The 18,360-nt window shown below is 36.2% G+C and overlaps 2 protein-coding genes across 2 annotated transcripts in view; both read left to right on the forward strand.

Moving 5' to 3' along the window:
- LOC136842015 (mucin-2-like) overlaps positions 1-5,117 on the forward strand; it is a 26,289-nt gene extending 21,172 nt beyond the window's left edge. The window contains exon 3 of the mRNA XM_067109414.1: positions 193-5,117. Within this exon, the coding sequence (XP_066965515.1) occupies positions 193-5,117 (4,925 nt within the window). The remainder of the gene's footprint in view (positions 1-192) is intronic.
- Positions 5,118-5,139: 22 nt separating this feature from the next.
- On the forward strand, positions 5,140-6,039 carry LOC136842016 (uncharacterized). The gene has a single exon (XM_067109415.1). The coding sequence runs from the start codon at positions 5,140-5,142 to the stop codon at positions 6,037-6,039; it is 900 nt and encodes a 299-aa protein (XP_066965516.1).
- Positions 6,040-18,360: the final 12,321 nt, after the last annotated feature.

Consider the following 18,360-nt stretch of genomic DNA (forward strand, 5'->3'; position numbering starts at 1 on the left):
ACCAATATACCTTTAGGATTTTGCCAATATTTTGTATATGAAAGAAATCACAAACATGCCATCCGTAAAATTATATAATTTTCTCGTAAAAATGTTGGTATGTTTTCATTATTTAACCTGTAAATGACACACAATTTGGGATTTATTATCTTTAATATGTGAACTCTGATAAGAATAAAAATTGATTTTCAGCGGCCCCGCCTCTAGAAACTTCGTCTCCTGATACCACTTCACCCTCTGCTGTTACAACGACTATGATGCCTGTTTCTACATTCACTACAGCATCTGCTATGGTAACCACAACAATACTTACTCTGAAAACTACAGCCTCTGCTAAGACAACCATTACAGCACATGATGTAACACCCCCTATATCTCCTCAGGTAGCCATGACACCTAATCCCACAACCACTAGAACACCTGGTGGCACAGCCCCTACAACTGCTGTAACAACCTTTGCAACACCTGCAATCACACCAGCTTCAATAGCGTCTGTTACAACCAGTGCAAAACATACTGCTGCAACCAATACCTCACCTGCTATAACAACCACTGCAGCATCTACTATAACTACCACTGCAGTGTCTGCTGTAACAAGCATTACAACACCTGCATTTACATTTCCTTCAACATTTGCTACAATGCCTGATACTAGTACAAATACTATTCCTCTCACTAAATACACTACAGCAACCACCACAACACCTATTATAATAACTGTTGCTACACCACCCACAAAGTCAACACCTACTTCAACTTCACCACATGCTGATTCAACCACTACATTGCATTTAGCTGCAACTATTACAAAACCTGCTGCAATAACCACTACAATTCCTGCAGTTACACCCACTTCCATTCCTTCTGTTAAAACTGCTATAATGACTGTTGCTACTATCACTAAAATACCTGCTGAAGTAAACACTACAACACCATCATTTACATCCACTTCAACACCTGCTCTTAAGTCCACTTCAGTTCCTGCTGGCACAACCACTAGAGTGCCCATTACTGCCAATTCTAAAATACCTGCTGTATTAGGCACTACAACATCTACAGTTACATCATCTTTTAGACCTCCTGTTACACTATATTCAGCACATGATGCTACAACCACTACAGTACCTGATATGACAAGTGCAACGCCTGTCATGATAACCACAGCAACCCATACCGATCAAATTGCAATAACACCTATAGTTACATCCAATTCTACAACAGCTCTTACATCCACTTCAACTGGTGGGATAACAAACATTATACCGGCAGTCATATCTTCTTCACTACCTGATGTTACATCCTTTTTACAACCTACTGTTATAACCACAAGAACCCCTGTTACACCAGCAACTACTGCACCTATTATGTCATCTGCTAAAACATCTTCTGGAACCACTATACCACCTGCGCTAATAACCTTTAAAACAACTGCAGATGCATCTAATTCAACACCTGTTGTTAAATCTACTACAGTGCTGCATGATTCACCCACTTCAAATTTTGTTACTGTAGCTCCAGCTAGGGTTACCAACACAACAGCTGATGTAACATCCACTCTAATACGTACTGTAACAACCCCAAAACCAGCAATTACATCCATTTCAGCACCTGCTGTTACATCTACTCCAATGTCTCTTGGTACAAGCACAATAATGCCTCTTACTACAATAAGTGGAGTACCTGCAACAACAACACCTACTGTAATTACCACTGCCACACCTGAAATGACAACCAATAGAACACCTGTTGTAATAATCACAACAAAACCTGAAATTACATTAACACCAACACTAGCCATTATAACAACTAATACACTCGATTCTATATCCACTATAGCACCTGCTATGGCAGCCACGACATCACTTTTTACAACAACTGCTACAACACCTACTGTAACAACAACAATATCTGCACCTGCATTCAATTCATCAGCTCCACTTACACCCACTTCTATGCAAATTGCTACGTCTACTTCAGCATCAGTTCTAACAGACACTACAACACCAATAACAACCACTGTAGCACCTACAGTTATATCCACTTTAAGACCTCCGGTTACTTCCATTTCAGCTACTCCTGTTACGGCGAGTATAAAGACTAGTGCTGCAACCACTATGTTGCTTGCTGTAAAAACCACTACAATACCCATTATAACACTCACTAAAACACCTACAATTAAATCTACTTCAAAAGCTGATGTTACATCAACTCCAGAGTCTGCTCTTACAACCGCTATAAGGCCTATCCCAGTCGCCTCTACAATACCTGTGGTGATAACCACTTCAACATACCCAGTAACAACCACTTCTACACCTGCACTTCCGTCCACTTCAACACCTTACATTTCATCAGTTTTGCCACCTGATGCTTTAACCCCTACAGCACCTTCATTGGCAACAACTGAGATACCTGCTTTGGTAACCACTACAACAACCAGTGTAACAACCACAAAAACACCTGAAGTTACATCCACTTCAACACTTGCCATTATATCTAGTTTTATACTTGAGGCTACAATCACTACAGCACCTGCTATGGCAACCACTGCAACACCTCCTGTCATAACCACTAAAACACCTGCTGCAGCAACTACAAAAGCAACTGCAGATATATCAACTCGCACAACAGCTCTTGCATCCACTCCAAAAGATGAAATTACAACAATGACTTATGCTGCTGCCACCACTACAAAACCGACCCTAACAACTTTTACAACACCACCTATACCAACCACTATAACACCTGGAATTATATCCACTATAACACCTGCTGCTACATTCAATTCCACGCCTACTGTCACATCCACTAAAATTCTTTCAGCTACATCAAATTTTCCACTTGATGTTATAACCTCTTCACCATCTGCTTTTACAGTCCCAGCAGTGACTGTTGCTCCAACAACCACTGTACCTTTTACAACATTTACAGTAAAACCTGCTTTTCCAACCACTACTGCTCTAATGAATTTTACAAAACTTGCAGTCACGCCCATTTCAACCCCTACTGTGACATCCATTTCTACACCTGCTGTTGCAACCACTACAATGCCTGTATCCACAACTGCTATAGCCCTTGCTAAGTCTACCACTTCAACAAATTATATACCAACCTCCCAAATACCTGCTGTAAAAACTAATACAACACCCACAATTATAACCACTATAACACCTCATATTACCTCCACTTCAGTACCTACAATTGTATCTACATCACCACCTACTGTTACAATCAGGACAACCCCTTTTGCTCCAACAAGTACCGCACCTGTTATGGCAATTGCTACAAGTTCAGCTTCTGCAACCACTACACTACCGGCTGTAATAAACCTTACAACCCCTGCAGTTATGATAACTTCAGCTCTTGCTGCTTCATCCACTTCAACATCTGTTGATACAGCCACTACCATGACAGATGTAATGACCTCTGCAATTCCTGATACAGCTACCATCACATCAACTGATGTAACAACTACTCTCGTACCTGTTGTAAGAACCACAGCAGCACCTGCCATTATAACCACCACAATGCCTAAGGTTACAACAACTAAGTCATTTACTATGGAAGCTACTATAACACCTGCTGTTATAACAACTATGATACCTGCTATAAAACCCACAACAACACCTGAAGTTACATTCACTTCAACACCTACTCCTACATCCACTTCCACAGATATTGTTACAACCACTAGAACACCAGCTCTAATAACCATGATAACATCTGCAATAACAACCAATGTAACACCTGCAGTTACACCCACTTTAACATCTGCTGTTACCTCCCATTTAATACCTGACATTATATCCTCTTATACACATACTGTTACAACCACCAGAGCCCCTGTTGCTCAAACAACTCATGCACCTGCCATGGCAACTAATACAACCCCTGCTTCTGGAACCAATACACCACCGGCTTTAATAACCCTTACAGCCTATGCAGTTACATCCACTTCAACACCAGGTGTTGCAAATACTAATTTGTCACTTTATATACCCACAACAGCCCCTGATATGGCTACCAGTACAACACCTGATGTAACAGCCACTCTAAAACCTGTTGTAACAACCGCTGAAACATCGGCACTTACATCTACTTCAACACCTACCATTATAAACACCACAACAGCACCAAATGTTGCAACTATTATGACACCTGTTTTAACAACCACAGTGACACCTGTGGTTAAATTCACTTCAGCACCTACCTCCATGTCCATGTCAACAGCTGTTGTTACAACCACAGTATCAAATATTGCTGCAACCACTAGAACATCTTCTCTAATAGCCAAAACAGCACCTGCTATAACAACCACTATAACTCCTACAGTTACCTTCAGCTCGATACCTGATATTGCATCCACTTCACCACATACTGTCACAGTAACATCCCCTGTTGTTCCAACAACTATTACACCTGTTATAGCAACTTCTACAATTCCCAATTCTCCATCCACTACACCAATGGTTGTAACAACCCTCACAATCCCTTCAGTTACATCCACTACAATGCCTGCTGCAGCATCCACTCCAACATCTGCTGTTGAAACAACTACCATGCCAGGTGCCATTACTGCCACTAATATAGCTACCAGCACAACACCTGATAAAACAACTACTCTTGCTCCTGTTGTAACAGCCAGTGCAGCACCTGCAGTTACATCCATTTCAACACCCACCATTATAACTACCACTGCGCCTGCTGTTACTTCCCATTTAATGCCTGACATTGGATCCTCTTATACACATTCTGTTACAACTGCCAGAGCCCCTGTTTCTCTAATAACTCATGTACCTGTCATGGCAACTACTACAGCCCCTGCTTCTACAACCAATACACCACCGGCTTTAATAACCCTTACAACCCATGCAGTAACATCCACTTCAACACCAGGTGTTGCAAATACTAATTTGTCACTTTATATACCCACTACAGCCCCTGATATGGCTACCAGTACAACACCTGATGTAACAGCCACTCTAAAACCTGTTGCAACAACCACTGAAACATCAACACTTACATCCACTTCAACACCTGCCATTATAAACACCACAACAGCACCAAATGTTGAAACTGTTATGACACCTGTTGTAACAACCAGTGACACCTATGGTTAAATTCACCTCAGCACCTACCTCCATGCCCACTACAACAGCTGTTGTTACAACCACAGTATCAAATATTGCTGCAACCATTAGAACACCTGCTATAACAATCACTATAACACATATGGTTACCTCCAGCTCAATACCTGATATTGCATCCACTTCACCACATACTGTCCCAGTAACAACTCCCACTTCTGCATCCACTACTCCAGTTGCATCCACATCAACTCCTGCTACAGCATGCACTCCAACATCTGTTGTTGAAACCATTACCATGCCAGGTGCTACAACCATTACAGCCACTAATATGGCTATCAGCACAACACCAGATATAGTAACTACTCTTGTTCCTGTTATAACAGCCACTGCAGCCCCTGCGGTTACATCCATTTCAACACCCGCCATTATAACTACCACTATGCTTGAATCTGCAACCACTTCTTCATTTTCCATGGAAACCACCATGAAACCTTCTGAAATAACCAGTTTGATATCTGCTGTAACAACCACATCTATTACTTCCCCTTCAACAGTTGGTGTTACATCAACAACAGTATGTTTTTCTACAACCATTAAAACACCAGCTCTAAAAACCATTACAACACCTGCAATAACAACCAGTGCAACACCTGCTGTTACATGTGCTTTAACTCCTGCCATTATTTCTACCTTACTACCTGGCAATATATTTACTGCAAAATCTGCACTTGCAGCCACTACCATGCCAGTTGTTATAACCACTACAGCCACTGATATAATTACCAGTGTAACACTTGAAAGAACAGCCAATCTGTTACCTGTTGTAACAACCACTGAAACGCCTGCAGTTCCATTCATTTCACCAACTGTAATTACACCCGCTTCACCACCTAATGTTAAAACCACAACTCCTGTTGCTCCAACAATACAGCAACCCTTGGTTCTGCAATGAATATACTGCTAGCTGTAATAACCCCTACAGCCCCTGTAGTTACATCCACTTTAACTCCAGCTGCTCACATCCACATCAGCATCTGTTGTTGCAACCACTACCGTGCCAGATGCTATAACTACTACAGTTAATGATATGCTAATCATTGCAACACCTGATGCAACAACCACTTTTGTACTAGTTGTAAGAACCACAGCAACACCTGCAACTATAGCTACTACAACTACTAAGGCTACAGCAACTGCGCCACTTAATATAGACATCACTATTATACCTACTTGAATAACAACTATGATACCTGTTATAAAAACCAAACACCTGAAGTTGTACTGATTTCAACACCTACTCTTACACTGCCTTGAACAACTGTTGTTACAACCACAGCAACACATGCTGCTGGAAACACTAGAATACCAGCTCAAATAAACATAACAACACCTGCAGTTACACTTAATTCAAAACCTGCCGTAACCTCCCATTTAACACTTGACATTATATCCACTTATTCTCACACTATTACAACCACCGAACCTCCTGTTGCACCAACAACTACTGCACTTGTTCAGGCAACTACACTACAACAGCTGCTTCTGCACCCATTACACTTCCTGTTACAGCCACTAACCCCCTCTTATTGCAGTCATTACAGATGCTATATCCTCTAATGTACCAACTATTGCAACCCCATGCACTACAACCTTTCAGATACATATTACACTTTCTTCAACATCTGTTGTTATGACGTTTACAACACCTGCTATAGTAACTGCTACGACATCTGCTTAACAACTATTATCACACCCTCGGTAAAAACTGTTGTACCAGGCACTGCAACTCCAGCCCCAGCAACCATTTGAAGACCGGCTGTCACAGCGACAATAACAATTGCAACTGCAGCTGCTAAATCTCTTGCTACCCCAACTATTATGACAAGTGCTGACAGAAGTTTTAGAGGTAATAAAGAGGAAACGTTTTTTGCACCGACCCTCTATCCCTTATGATTTAATTTTCTCCGGTCCGTGTACCTGTTTACCACCTGTAGATTCATAAGCTTCAGTTGGTATTAATTCTCATAGTCTTTTATTAATGTTTGTTCACTACTTTTTTTAATAAACTGTAAAAGGGGTAAGAATGGTAGCTTGATTAGATGACTGGTATCCATAATAAGCAAGACAGTAAAGTAAATACTGTTCTGATTCTTCATTCTCATCATTGCATTCCAAACATTCAGAGTCATCCATTTCACATTATGGCTTCCTGTTTACAAGCTTTAGATTTCTAACGACGAATTTTTTTTCATTAGTTTCTTTGTATACTTCATTCCACCTGTTTGGTCTCAAACACGAATTTTTAAATTTGGTGATTTTTGAAACATATAGTGAGATGGGGTCATTTCCCAATTCTATGTACCCGATCTTGAGAAAACTGTAAGTAAGTATGATGAAATAAAATGCAGTATAATTGTTGGCATTTTTATTATCATTCATGAGTTGTTTCTCCTGTCCCACTTTACAATTTCGGAAATCCATACCTAAAGAAGTGAATAAATGCATCTAAACACAGTATCAAAGAAACCTAAACTCTCATCTTATCTTTATGTTACCACTTTCATTACTGTAAAAATTCTTTGTTAGTAACGGAATACTTCAATTGGAAAAGCGGAATTCAAGTGTTTGCATTCGTTAAACGTGCACCAAGTCTTATCATCAACAATACTTTCTTTTTCACATCCAGTATATATTCCATACTTCACTGCTGATGTTTCTACATTAATTGAAGATAATAGGGATGTATAAACTACTCATTTCACCATTTCCTAAACATTTATTATTAAAAGATTTAACAGAACAAGGCGAATTGTAAGAACTCAGTTAATCGGAATAAATATAGTATATAGTATATATATATATATATATATATATATATATATATATATATATATATATATATATATATATATATATATATATATATATATATATATGTATATATATATACATATACACACACACACTTTGTCCCCATAATCGTGGGGGTTAGGGACCGCAACCACCCCCATTAAGCGAAAATCCTCATTAAGATGGCATCCCCCTCTAAAAACGCTAATAATTGGTTATTTTATTAGTTCAAGCACCAAAGACCCCCCTTGGAAAATGCTTATAACTGCCTATTTTAATAGTTCAAACACTAAATATGCCTTAAACTATCATCCTAAAACCCTTTAATGTAACTTCAAAATCATCTTACAACATTACCCTTAAAAATATATGGCTTACAGCTACGTGTGAAAACTAAACTCAAGTCGCCCTTACTTCAAGCACAGCCATGTTCTCTCATACAGTATTGAAGCTGTCCTGTTTTCGGTGAATGTCCAGAAGAACTCCGCATGCATAAAGTACCAAAATTAAAAGTAAAATGTAATATTTTTCATATTTAAAGCGTTTTAGGCCACGTCTTATGATGAGGAAACACCCACAATTTTGCCATATTAGCTATGGAGGTTGGGGACAGGTATTGTCTAACCTTATAAGTCAAAAATCGAAAATCATTCGATGGGGAACTAGTTTTTCTGAGAAACATTACACTCTTTCTGAGAAACATTACAGTAAAAAACCTCATTTTCGAACTAACTCCAGTAAGATCAAGTACACGAAGTGCTACTGGATGTAAACAAACGACATTGAAAATTTTCGAGGATGCCGATTAGATAATCATTAATATATCGGATATGGTGAATCTCCTCAAAAAGTGTTCAGAGACAAAGTTTTATTATTCTATATTGTGAAAATTATAGTGTGACCTATTTTCTTATATCTCACCTCAGTTGTTCTGGACATTGACCCTGTTTTCTTTTTCAGATAGGGAAACATTGAGAATTCAAAGGAGAGTTAAATACCGTATGGTGCTTAAATATTTAAACAATGATTGAAAAAAAAATTATAAATGCCATCAACAGTAATAAAATATTATAAAGTCATCTAAACATGTAATGATGTACGGTTCAGTAAATTAGACAAAGAAAAAACATGGCAGCACATACTGTACCTACAGTAAAAACGATACAAATGTCGGGATGATGTTTTTTATACATATTACGATGATGATAGATCAATATAATATAGTATAAAAGGATTAAGAAAGTGAAATAACATTTTGCTGTTTTTTCATTAAAAGTTATATATAATGAGAGAGAGAGAGAGAGAGAGAGAGAGAGAGAGAGAGAGAGAGAGAGAGAGAGAGAGAGAGACAGACAGACAGACAGACAGAGACAGAGAGAGAGAGAGATTGAACTAAGGTGTTAATGTACATTGGTAGGTTGTTTTCTGATCTTGCGGGATTTTAATTTAGAATTTTATCGATATTTTTTTGTGTTTACATTAATATTAATATTTGAAACTTAATAAATCACTTTTTATCATAATAAATGTATGTAGTCATGAAAATAAAATGAAAATACAGTAATTAGTGAATATTGCTCTGCGAAAAAAATAAGCGAATTATTGAATTTTCCTCGATATATTTGGAGATAAATTCCAAGGAAAACCCAGTGATTAACTGAAGGCTTTTGTGATGTGGATTGTGTTGACTTTTTTAAGATTGGTAAAACTTTCCTTATAGCGAGCAGGGAAATTACTTTCATGTCTAACATTGACAGCTCCATAAACAATACCTTTAATTATGTCAAAACCTGATAAGTCGAATAGTATTGTAATTTTAGATAAAGCTGACTACATATCACGTATACAAGCCCTACTGGATGATGAAACTAAAAAAAAAAAAATCTTTTTGGTTAAGTCATAAAAAGTTACAATAGCACAGTGGCAAAAATCTGTAGGCTAAAGATAAAAAAAGACCAAATTGGTCGGTTGTCATTAATATTTCCCTCGTTACCTTACTTGTACCGATTAATAAAAATACACAAAGAAAATAATACCATGCGGCCTATTATCAGTACTGTTGGCTCAATATCGTATAAACTTTCGAAATATATTACCAAGTTCTTATCTCCAGTACTTGGAACTATCTCCGATTCTCACGAACATAACTGTCTAGATTTAGTTGATAAATTAAAAATCACTTTTTGCCCCACTGATAGATTCGTTAGTTTTGATGTTTGTTCTCTTTTTACTAAAGTCCCTATAGATTCTATTTTATTGTATCTTAGTAATGAACTAATCCAACATGAATTACCTCTACCAATAAGTCATATTATTTCACTCGCTAGGTTGTGCATTTGCGATTGTAAGTTTACATTCAATGGTGAGTTTTACCAGCAAATATTTGGTATGGCAATGGGCAACCCTTTAACCCCCCTCCTATCAAACTTGTATATGGAATTCTTTGAAAAACGACATTTACCTAATATCATTTATACTCCTTTAATTAAAGTAGTATACATATGTTGACGATGTTTTAGCTGTTTTGCCTTCTGATGTTGATGAAAATTATTTACTCTCTAATTTGAATATCCTGGTAACATCCATTAAGTTTACCTTTAGAATTAGAAAAAGAAAATTAACCCCCTTTCTTAGATGTTTTAATGCATAGCCAACCATTTCAATGCAAATTCAGTATTTATAGGAAACCAACCAACAACTTAACTTATGTCCATTTTTATTCAGGCCATCAACTTAATATCAAAATATCAGTTTTTTCTTCTACATTTTTACGAGCTTTACGCATTGTCAGTCCCCAGTATTTGGATCAATAAATCGATTACATAAGAGAAATAGGGAGAGATTTGTGTTATCCTTCATACATACTAGATATTTGTTATAATAAAGCCCACAAAATGTTTTATAGTGAAAGTAACATAGAGAAAGAAACCCCTAACAACATTCTTAGCTTGCCTTATTTTAGTGGTTTTGAAAACAAAATCATTGTTAAAATCTTTTAATGTCAACCTCTGCTTTTCCTATACTAATACACTAAAAGGAATGTTAATAAAAAAAATAGCCCTAAAGAAACAACAACATAATACTTAAAATTCTATGTTTAGACTGCCCCTCTTTTTATATTGGCAGGTCTAGCAAAGATTTAGATGTATGTATGTATTAAGCAACATAAATATTCAGTCAAAACTGGACAAACATCCAATGCTATATTCATTCATTTAAGTGAAAACTCTCACAGGATCAATTGGACTGAAGGTTCAGTGATTGTAAGATCGAAAGATATCTCTTCAAGAAATCTTTTGGAATCCGCTATAGCCTAATACATCTTACTTCCAGCTGTAATTTTAACCTTAGCCCTGGCATGTATTATTTGGACCCCTGTATTAGAAAAATTTTCAAGAATGACCTAAAAGATAAAATCACTCACTTAATTACAAATGAATTAACTTACATATATTTTCTATGCATTTGTATGTTTAATGTAATATTTTATTTGTAAAAATGTTCATCTTACAAAAATTTTTATTGTTTACAAAAAAAAAAAAGAGAGAATTATTGAGCTGTACTTTTACAAAATTTTCTTGGTGGTCAGTCACCTCCTTGTATAATCTTTTAATTGTCCTGTCCCTGCTTCTGAAGAGTCGATCCGAATCCTCTGCAAAACCTCTTAAATATTTAACCCTGTTTTGGCAGTTCTTTTAATTCTTCAATTGTGCTGGATTCCCAGTACATTTTTTCCCCTTGTAATCCCATCTCTCATTTATATGAGCGTTCTTTGTTAACTTATTTTTATATTTCTTCAGTCTGCTAAGTAAAGGATATAGTCAAAAGGCCCACAGCACTTCATTGTTTCTCTTTCCTTCACGAGTTTTGCCTTTATATATGTATATATTTAAAAAAATATATATATATATATATATATATATATATATATATATATATATATATATATATATATATATATATATATATATATATATATATATATATATATATATATATATACAAACACACACACACACACACACACACACACACACACACATATATATATATATATATATATATATAAATATATATATATATATATATATATATATATATATATATATAGTGAGGATTGAGAGGGATTCTGTCAACCTGGTAGACATCATTAGGTTAGGGTGAAGGATCTTTCCATTATTCCTTTTCAAGGTACTTTATTGTTGCTGCGACGTTTCCGGACTGAAGTCCCATTTTCAAGCTATAAAAATAGAAATTAAAAGTTAAAATAAAAACTCGGACTAAAATTAAGTAAAAAAAAAAACTTTATACATATATACAAATAATATAAAAGTAAAGTACAAAGGATAGGGAGGAGTAACTAGCATAAGGTGCTGAAGGCACAGACCGAGTGACTATTCGGGCAGGGTTCAGCTTCGACTTAAACTCACGAGAGATACAGAGGTGTTGAGAAAGACTGGGTGTTTAACTGTGGAACTAGTTGTTTAATAAAGTGTGTTTCCAAGATTGCTAAATATTGTTCTGTTAGAGTTTGGCCTATAATTTTAAAATCATTGTAGTTTATGTCATATTTGCATTTCTTTTTGCATGTTCTCGTATACATGAAAATTAAGGATTAGTCAATTTGATATATATATATATATATATATATATATATATATATATATATATATATATATATATATATATATATATATATATATATATATATATATATATATATATATATATTATATTAAAAGAACATCATTCAAACTGGATGGTATCTAATGGAGATTTTATTCAAAAAAGTTACAAGCTTTCTTGGACATACAGTCCACATTATCAAGTATCCGTGCAATCTTGATAATGTGGACTGTTTGTCCAAGAAAAGCTTGTAACTTTTTGAATCAAAACTCCATTACACAGCCATTCCAGTTTGAATGAGGCCCCTTTGTAATTCTATTAATGCACAGAACAACTGTGTATGTGATAAAGTTAATAAATATATATATGCATATATATATATATATATATATATATATATATATATATATATATATATATATATGTATATGGGATATATATATATATATATATATATATATATATATATATATATATATATATATATATATATATATTATATATATATATATGTATATGTATATGTATATGTATATATGTATATATATATATATATATATATATATATATATATATATATATATATATATATATATATATATATATATATATATATATATATATATATGTGTGTGTGTAAAAGTGTGTGTGTGTGTGTTTATATATATATATATATATATATATATATATATATATATATATATATATATATATATATATATATATATATATTATATAAAACACACACACTCACACACACACACACACACACACATATATATATATATATATATATATATATATATATATATATATATATATATATATATACACATATATATGTAAAGACAAAACCCGTGAAGGAAAGAGAAACAATGGAGTGCTACGAGGCCTTTCGACTACCATCCGTTACTTAGCAGACTGAAGAAATATAAAAATAAGTTTACAAATTACGCTCATATATATATATATATATATATATATATATATATATATATATATATATATATATATATATATATATATATATATATATATATATATATATATATATATATATGTATATATATATATATATATATATATATATATATATATATATATATATATATATATATATATATATATATATAAAGATATATATATATATATATATATATATATATATATATATATATATATATATATATATATATATATATAAATATATATATATATATATATATATATATATATATATATATATATATATATATATATATATATATATATATATATATATATATTATATTGTATATATATATATATATATATATATATATATATATATATAAATAAATATATATATATATATATATATATATATATATATATATATATATATATATATATATATATATATATATATATATATATATATATATATATATATATATATATATATATATATATATATATATATATATACATGTATAATATATATTTAAATTTATACATATAGGTCATTTCTATTAGTAAGTTTCTTCAAAATCTGAAAGTCTTCATACTTGAAAAATGAAAACCAATTTTCAGTTTTGAGACTGTAGAATGTTTTATGAGCCAAGTTCTGTATGGACTGACGTTCTGTTTCAATATTAATATGTGAAGGTCCCGGGTTCAGATCCCGGTCAGGCCCCCAATTTCATTTCCAAGTGCTCTTGCGGAATCGAGGAAACTCTAAAGTAAGTTCTCTCCAATTTGTGCCTTGTGGTATGTAAATTGTCTCAAGGTCAACTCGTTCATAAATTACTTCATTGTTAACAACAGCAAACAAAAGTGTCAACGAGTTTAGTTCGCGAAAGCTGAATGTTTGAATGCCTAACTAGTTGGTTCCGTCAATGACTCGTCGTCTGGAAGAGTGGCTATTATCAGTTATCTACCCAAAGTTGGTGTTTTGAAGCAATACTTCTTGTGTTCCATTTCTCATAACTGGGTCGCTGAATTCATCGTTCGGGTGTTGTACTGCTGTTTACTGTTCAATCTCGTAAACATGCCTCCCAGGGAGGTGAAATCTTTGACTCAGAAGAAATTTGACATTGTTGGACCTGGACTATTGAAAGTTCGGGTGCCGAGGCCATCTTAGCAGATGCAGAGAACGCCACTGTTGATGATTTAAGGTTATCATTAAACTCTCTTCGTGAATCATATAGTGATTTGAAAAGAGTCTCCGCAGGCAATCTGACTTGTGACGAAACTTTGAAAACATTGCGTGATGCGGGTGTTACCTTCCACAAGCTGAGGATTTAGATAAATGAACGAATGGAAAAGCTATCGGAAAAAGAGGACATTCCTAAGCATGCTAATGAGGTCAGAAAATCTAACTCGTCATTCGTCCAATTGAAGAAACTTTCTTGTCCGACATGGGATGGTGAAGTTCGAACGTATAAAAGATTCAAGAAAAATTTCGAGCTATTAGTTCAGAGCCAGATGTCTGAGGAGATGGCGCTTTTAAGACTGAGAGAAGCATTGCGAGAAAACTCGAGGAAGGCCTCATTGTTCAGTCGAAATCGAGCTTGGATGAAGCATGGTCAGCACTAGATTGCATTTACGGAAGGGGGAAACACCATCCGTGACGCAGTCCTCAAGGACGTCCATGACATTAGGCCTGTCAGAAGCGAGTCTGATGCAGATGGTCTTCAATTGGTAACGGAGCTTACTGTCGCTAAAGAGGACCTGAGATCGGTAAACCGAACGTCTGCATTAGGTGAGTCGGCATTTTCCATCGTAATGAAAAAAAAATTCCAGTAGAACTGCGCAGGAGAATCGACAGAAAAATTCCTGGCAGACGACCTTGATGCTGAGGCCTCCTTCGATCTACTCTTAGAAATGGCCGACACGGCAGCCTCAATCGAAGAAACAGCTAAATTGCGAGCAGAAGCTCATTCTAGTTACATTTTCAGAGAAGAGCCGACGACGGTCGTTAAGAATTATCAGGTGAGCAGTAAGGACAGAAACATTGGTAACAGCGGTTCGAAAGGTGTCAAGCCTGGTAAGAATGGAACGCCTAAAAAGGGTAACGGTTGGAAGGAATCGAAAACCAGGAAGCCAAAAAATTCCCCATCTTCCGTTCAATCGTGTATTTTTCATTCTATGGCTGATCACCAAACGTATGAATGCAGAGTGTTCCTAGGTCTTTCGTCCATAAAAAAGAAAGAAACCTTGAAGGAACATAACCGGTGTGAAAAGTGCTTTGGTTCTCACCCCTTAAATCAGTGCAGGAATAAGCACGTTTGTCAGGAGGTTAATTGCAAGGCGCCAGACAATCATCATACTCTATTGCATGCTGCTTGCCTAGCTCCCAAAACATGGTTTATGGTCCTGTTGATTGCGAGAAACTCCGTCATCATCTGGGCCAGAACACAATGAGACCTTCATGAAAAGGAAAGGCAATCTTTTCAGGGTTTCAGTTCTTTATGATTTGGGAGCCACTGTCTCACAGATTCTGAACTCGGTGGCAAAGGAAGCTTGTATCAAACCAGTATCCAGAATCAAGAATTTGATGATGAGGACTGCTGGGGAGAGCCAGCCACAGGATTGGGGACCGGCTGATCTGTACAGCATCCCACTCTATGATGCAGAAGGTAACTTCGTGACTGCAGTTGATTGCATTGGTGTCGATTACATCGGTGAACTTGATGGAGGCAGTTATCATGCAGCTGCTGACATGTTCAAAGATGATGTCGATCCATCAGAACTTTTAGAGCCTGTTCACGGTGACATCGAGTTGCTCATCGGAGACAATCATGTCAGCATATTTCCGCAAACGGTGAAGACAAGAGAAAACCTTGTTTTAGCTGAGACTAACTTCGGGTTCATTCTACATGGTTCTCACGAGACATTTTTTGCCGCCAATTCTCATGAACCAAGTGTGATGCTGTCGGAGCTCCTCAACAGAAAGATTTCTGATGTTCTTCTGCAGTCAACGTCATCAGTTGCAGGTAATGCTGAACGGCCGAAAGGGAAGTTTCCACAGATAAAGCCCGAGCAATGGCTCCATGCAGCAGGTTGCAGAAAATGGCGGACAGTCGGTTCTTTCAATAAAGACCAGTGCTGAGACTGTGTTTGATCGTATGTGTGAAGTAGAGGATGGTCCGGTTTGTCATCGGTGCGACGCAGTTTGCATAAACTCAGAAGAGGAGCGAAAACATACAAGAGTTGTCTCACCTACGACCCTGAACGGAAGATATTCGTTTGCAGGTTACCATGGAAGGAAAGCTTGTACCTTTGTCGGACAATCGACCTGTTGCCCTCAAACGCCTAAATTCGTTAACACGTACCATGTCCAGAAACAAAGCTTTAAAGAACTGGTATGTAGACAATTTGAAAAAGTTGATCAACGATCTAATGACAGAGGTTACAGCTGAGGAGGATGCGCAGTGGAAATCTAATGGTGGCAAAGTCTACTACATCTGTCATTTCGCACACTTTAATGAGCATAGTTCCTCAACCCCACTCAGAATTATATTTGATGCAAGTGTTCCATTTAAAAGGCAAGGCTATCAACTCCTTGTGGGAACCACCACCAAATTTGATTCCACCAATTCCAACCCTGCTGTTAAGGTTCCAGGAAAGGAAAATACCGGTTGCAATGGACATAGTAAAGCATACTTCACTGTTCGCTTGAGATAGAAGAATCTCATCTGCACCGCCTTTTTGTGGAATCAACTGGACAAGGAAGAAGAAGTCAAGACGCTGCGATTACTACGGAAACTCCTGGGGAACTACTCCAGCAGGTGGTATATGTGGTGTAGCAATGCTCATCATAATGAGAAATTCAAGGACAAGTACCCACAGGTATACGAATTCATAAAATCAAACTTGTATGTTGGATGATGGTACTAAAGTATTGATGATGTTTCCACGGCATTACAACTTGCTAAGGAACTCAACATTGTCCTCAGTGAGAGGCATCCTTCATCATAAAGCATTTCATGATCGGTGGAATTGATAGTGATATTGATGACCACATAAAGAAGTGCCGGATGTACCTGACAATGTGCGACGGACACCAGAGCAGGAAAGGATCCTGGGTATAATATATCATTCTGCCAACGATGAAATTTCCATTTCAGGTAGGATTAACTTCTCAAAGAAAAGGAGAGGCATTAGATCAGAGGAAGATATCAGTTTAGAAAATTTTGATGATGCCTTCCCTGACACTTTCAGTCGAAGAAATTATCTACAGATCATAGCAACCATCTATGATCCGACGGGACTTACAACTCCGGTTACCATCTGCCTGAAGCACGAACTAGGTCAAATATTCCGCCTCAAACAGGAAATGGGACGATCCGATCCTAGATGGTAATGATGACCTACCTACAACCCGCAGTCGGTGTAAAAAAAGTGATTCGTTCGATCTACGGTCTAAAGAAGTCAGGTTTGTTCGCTGTCTTACACCGAAACCGCAGTTGACAAACCCACTCTGGTAATTTTTGTGATAGTTCTCAGACTGCCTATGGATGTGTCACGTACTACAACTGGAAGTTGGAAAATGGCGAGGGGCATCTGTTCTGCCATGTCAAAGGCAAAACCTTGGCCACAAATTCCGACGTTAACGATCCCCGTGGTGAGATTACTTGATGTCTGCTGGGTGCCAAAATGCAACAGACTGTCGTCAAAAATCAAGCTTCATTTTTGAAAGGGTAATGCTGCTAACTGACAGCACCATAGTTCTGGGACAACTGCGTCATGAGCCCTACAAGTACAACATGTGGACAGCCAGCCGTATCGGTGAAATACAAACCCTGACTGATAT

This window comes from Macrobrachium rosenbergii, chromosome 9 (assembly GCF_040412425.1).
Source record: "Macrobrachium rosenbergii isolate ZJJX-2024 chromosome 9, ASM4041242v1, whole genome shotgun sequence".
Lineage (NCBI taxonomy): Eukaryota > Metazoa > Arthropoda > Malacostraca > Decapoda > Palaemonidae > Macrobrachium > Macrobrachium rosenbergii.

Coding starts and splice junctions, on each gene's coding strand:
- LOC136842016 (XM_067109415.1), top strand. CDS start 5,140: ATGCCCACTACAACAGCTGTTGTTACAACCACAGTATCAAATATTGCT.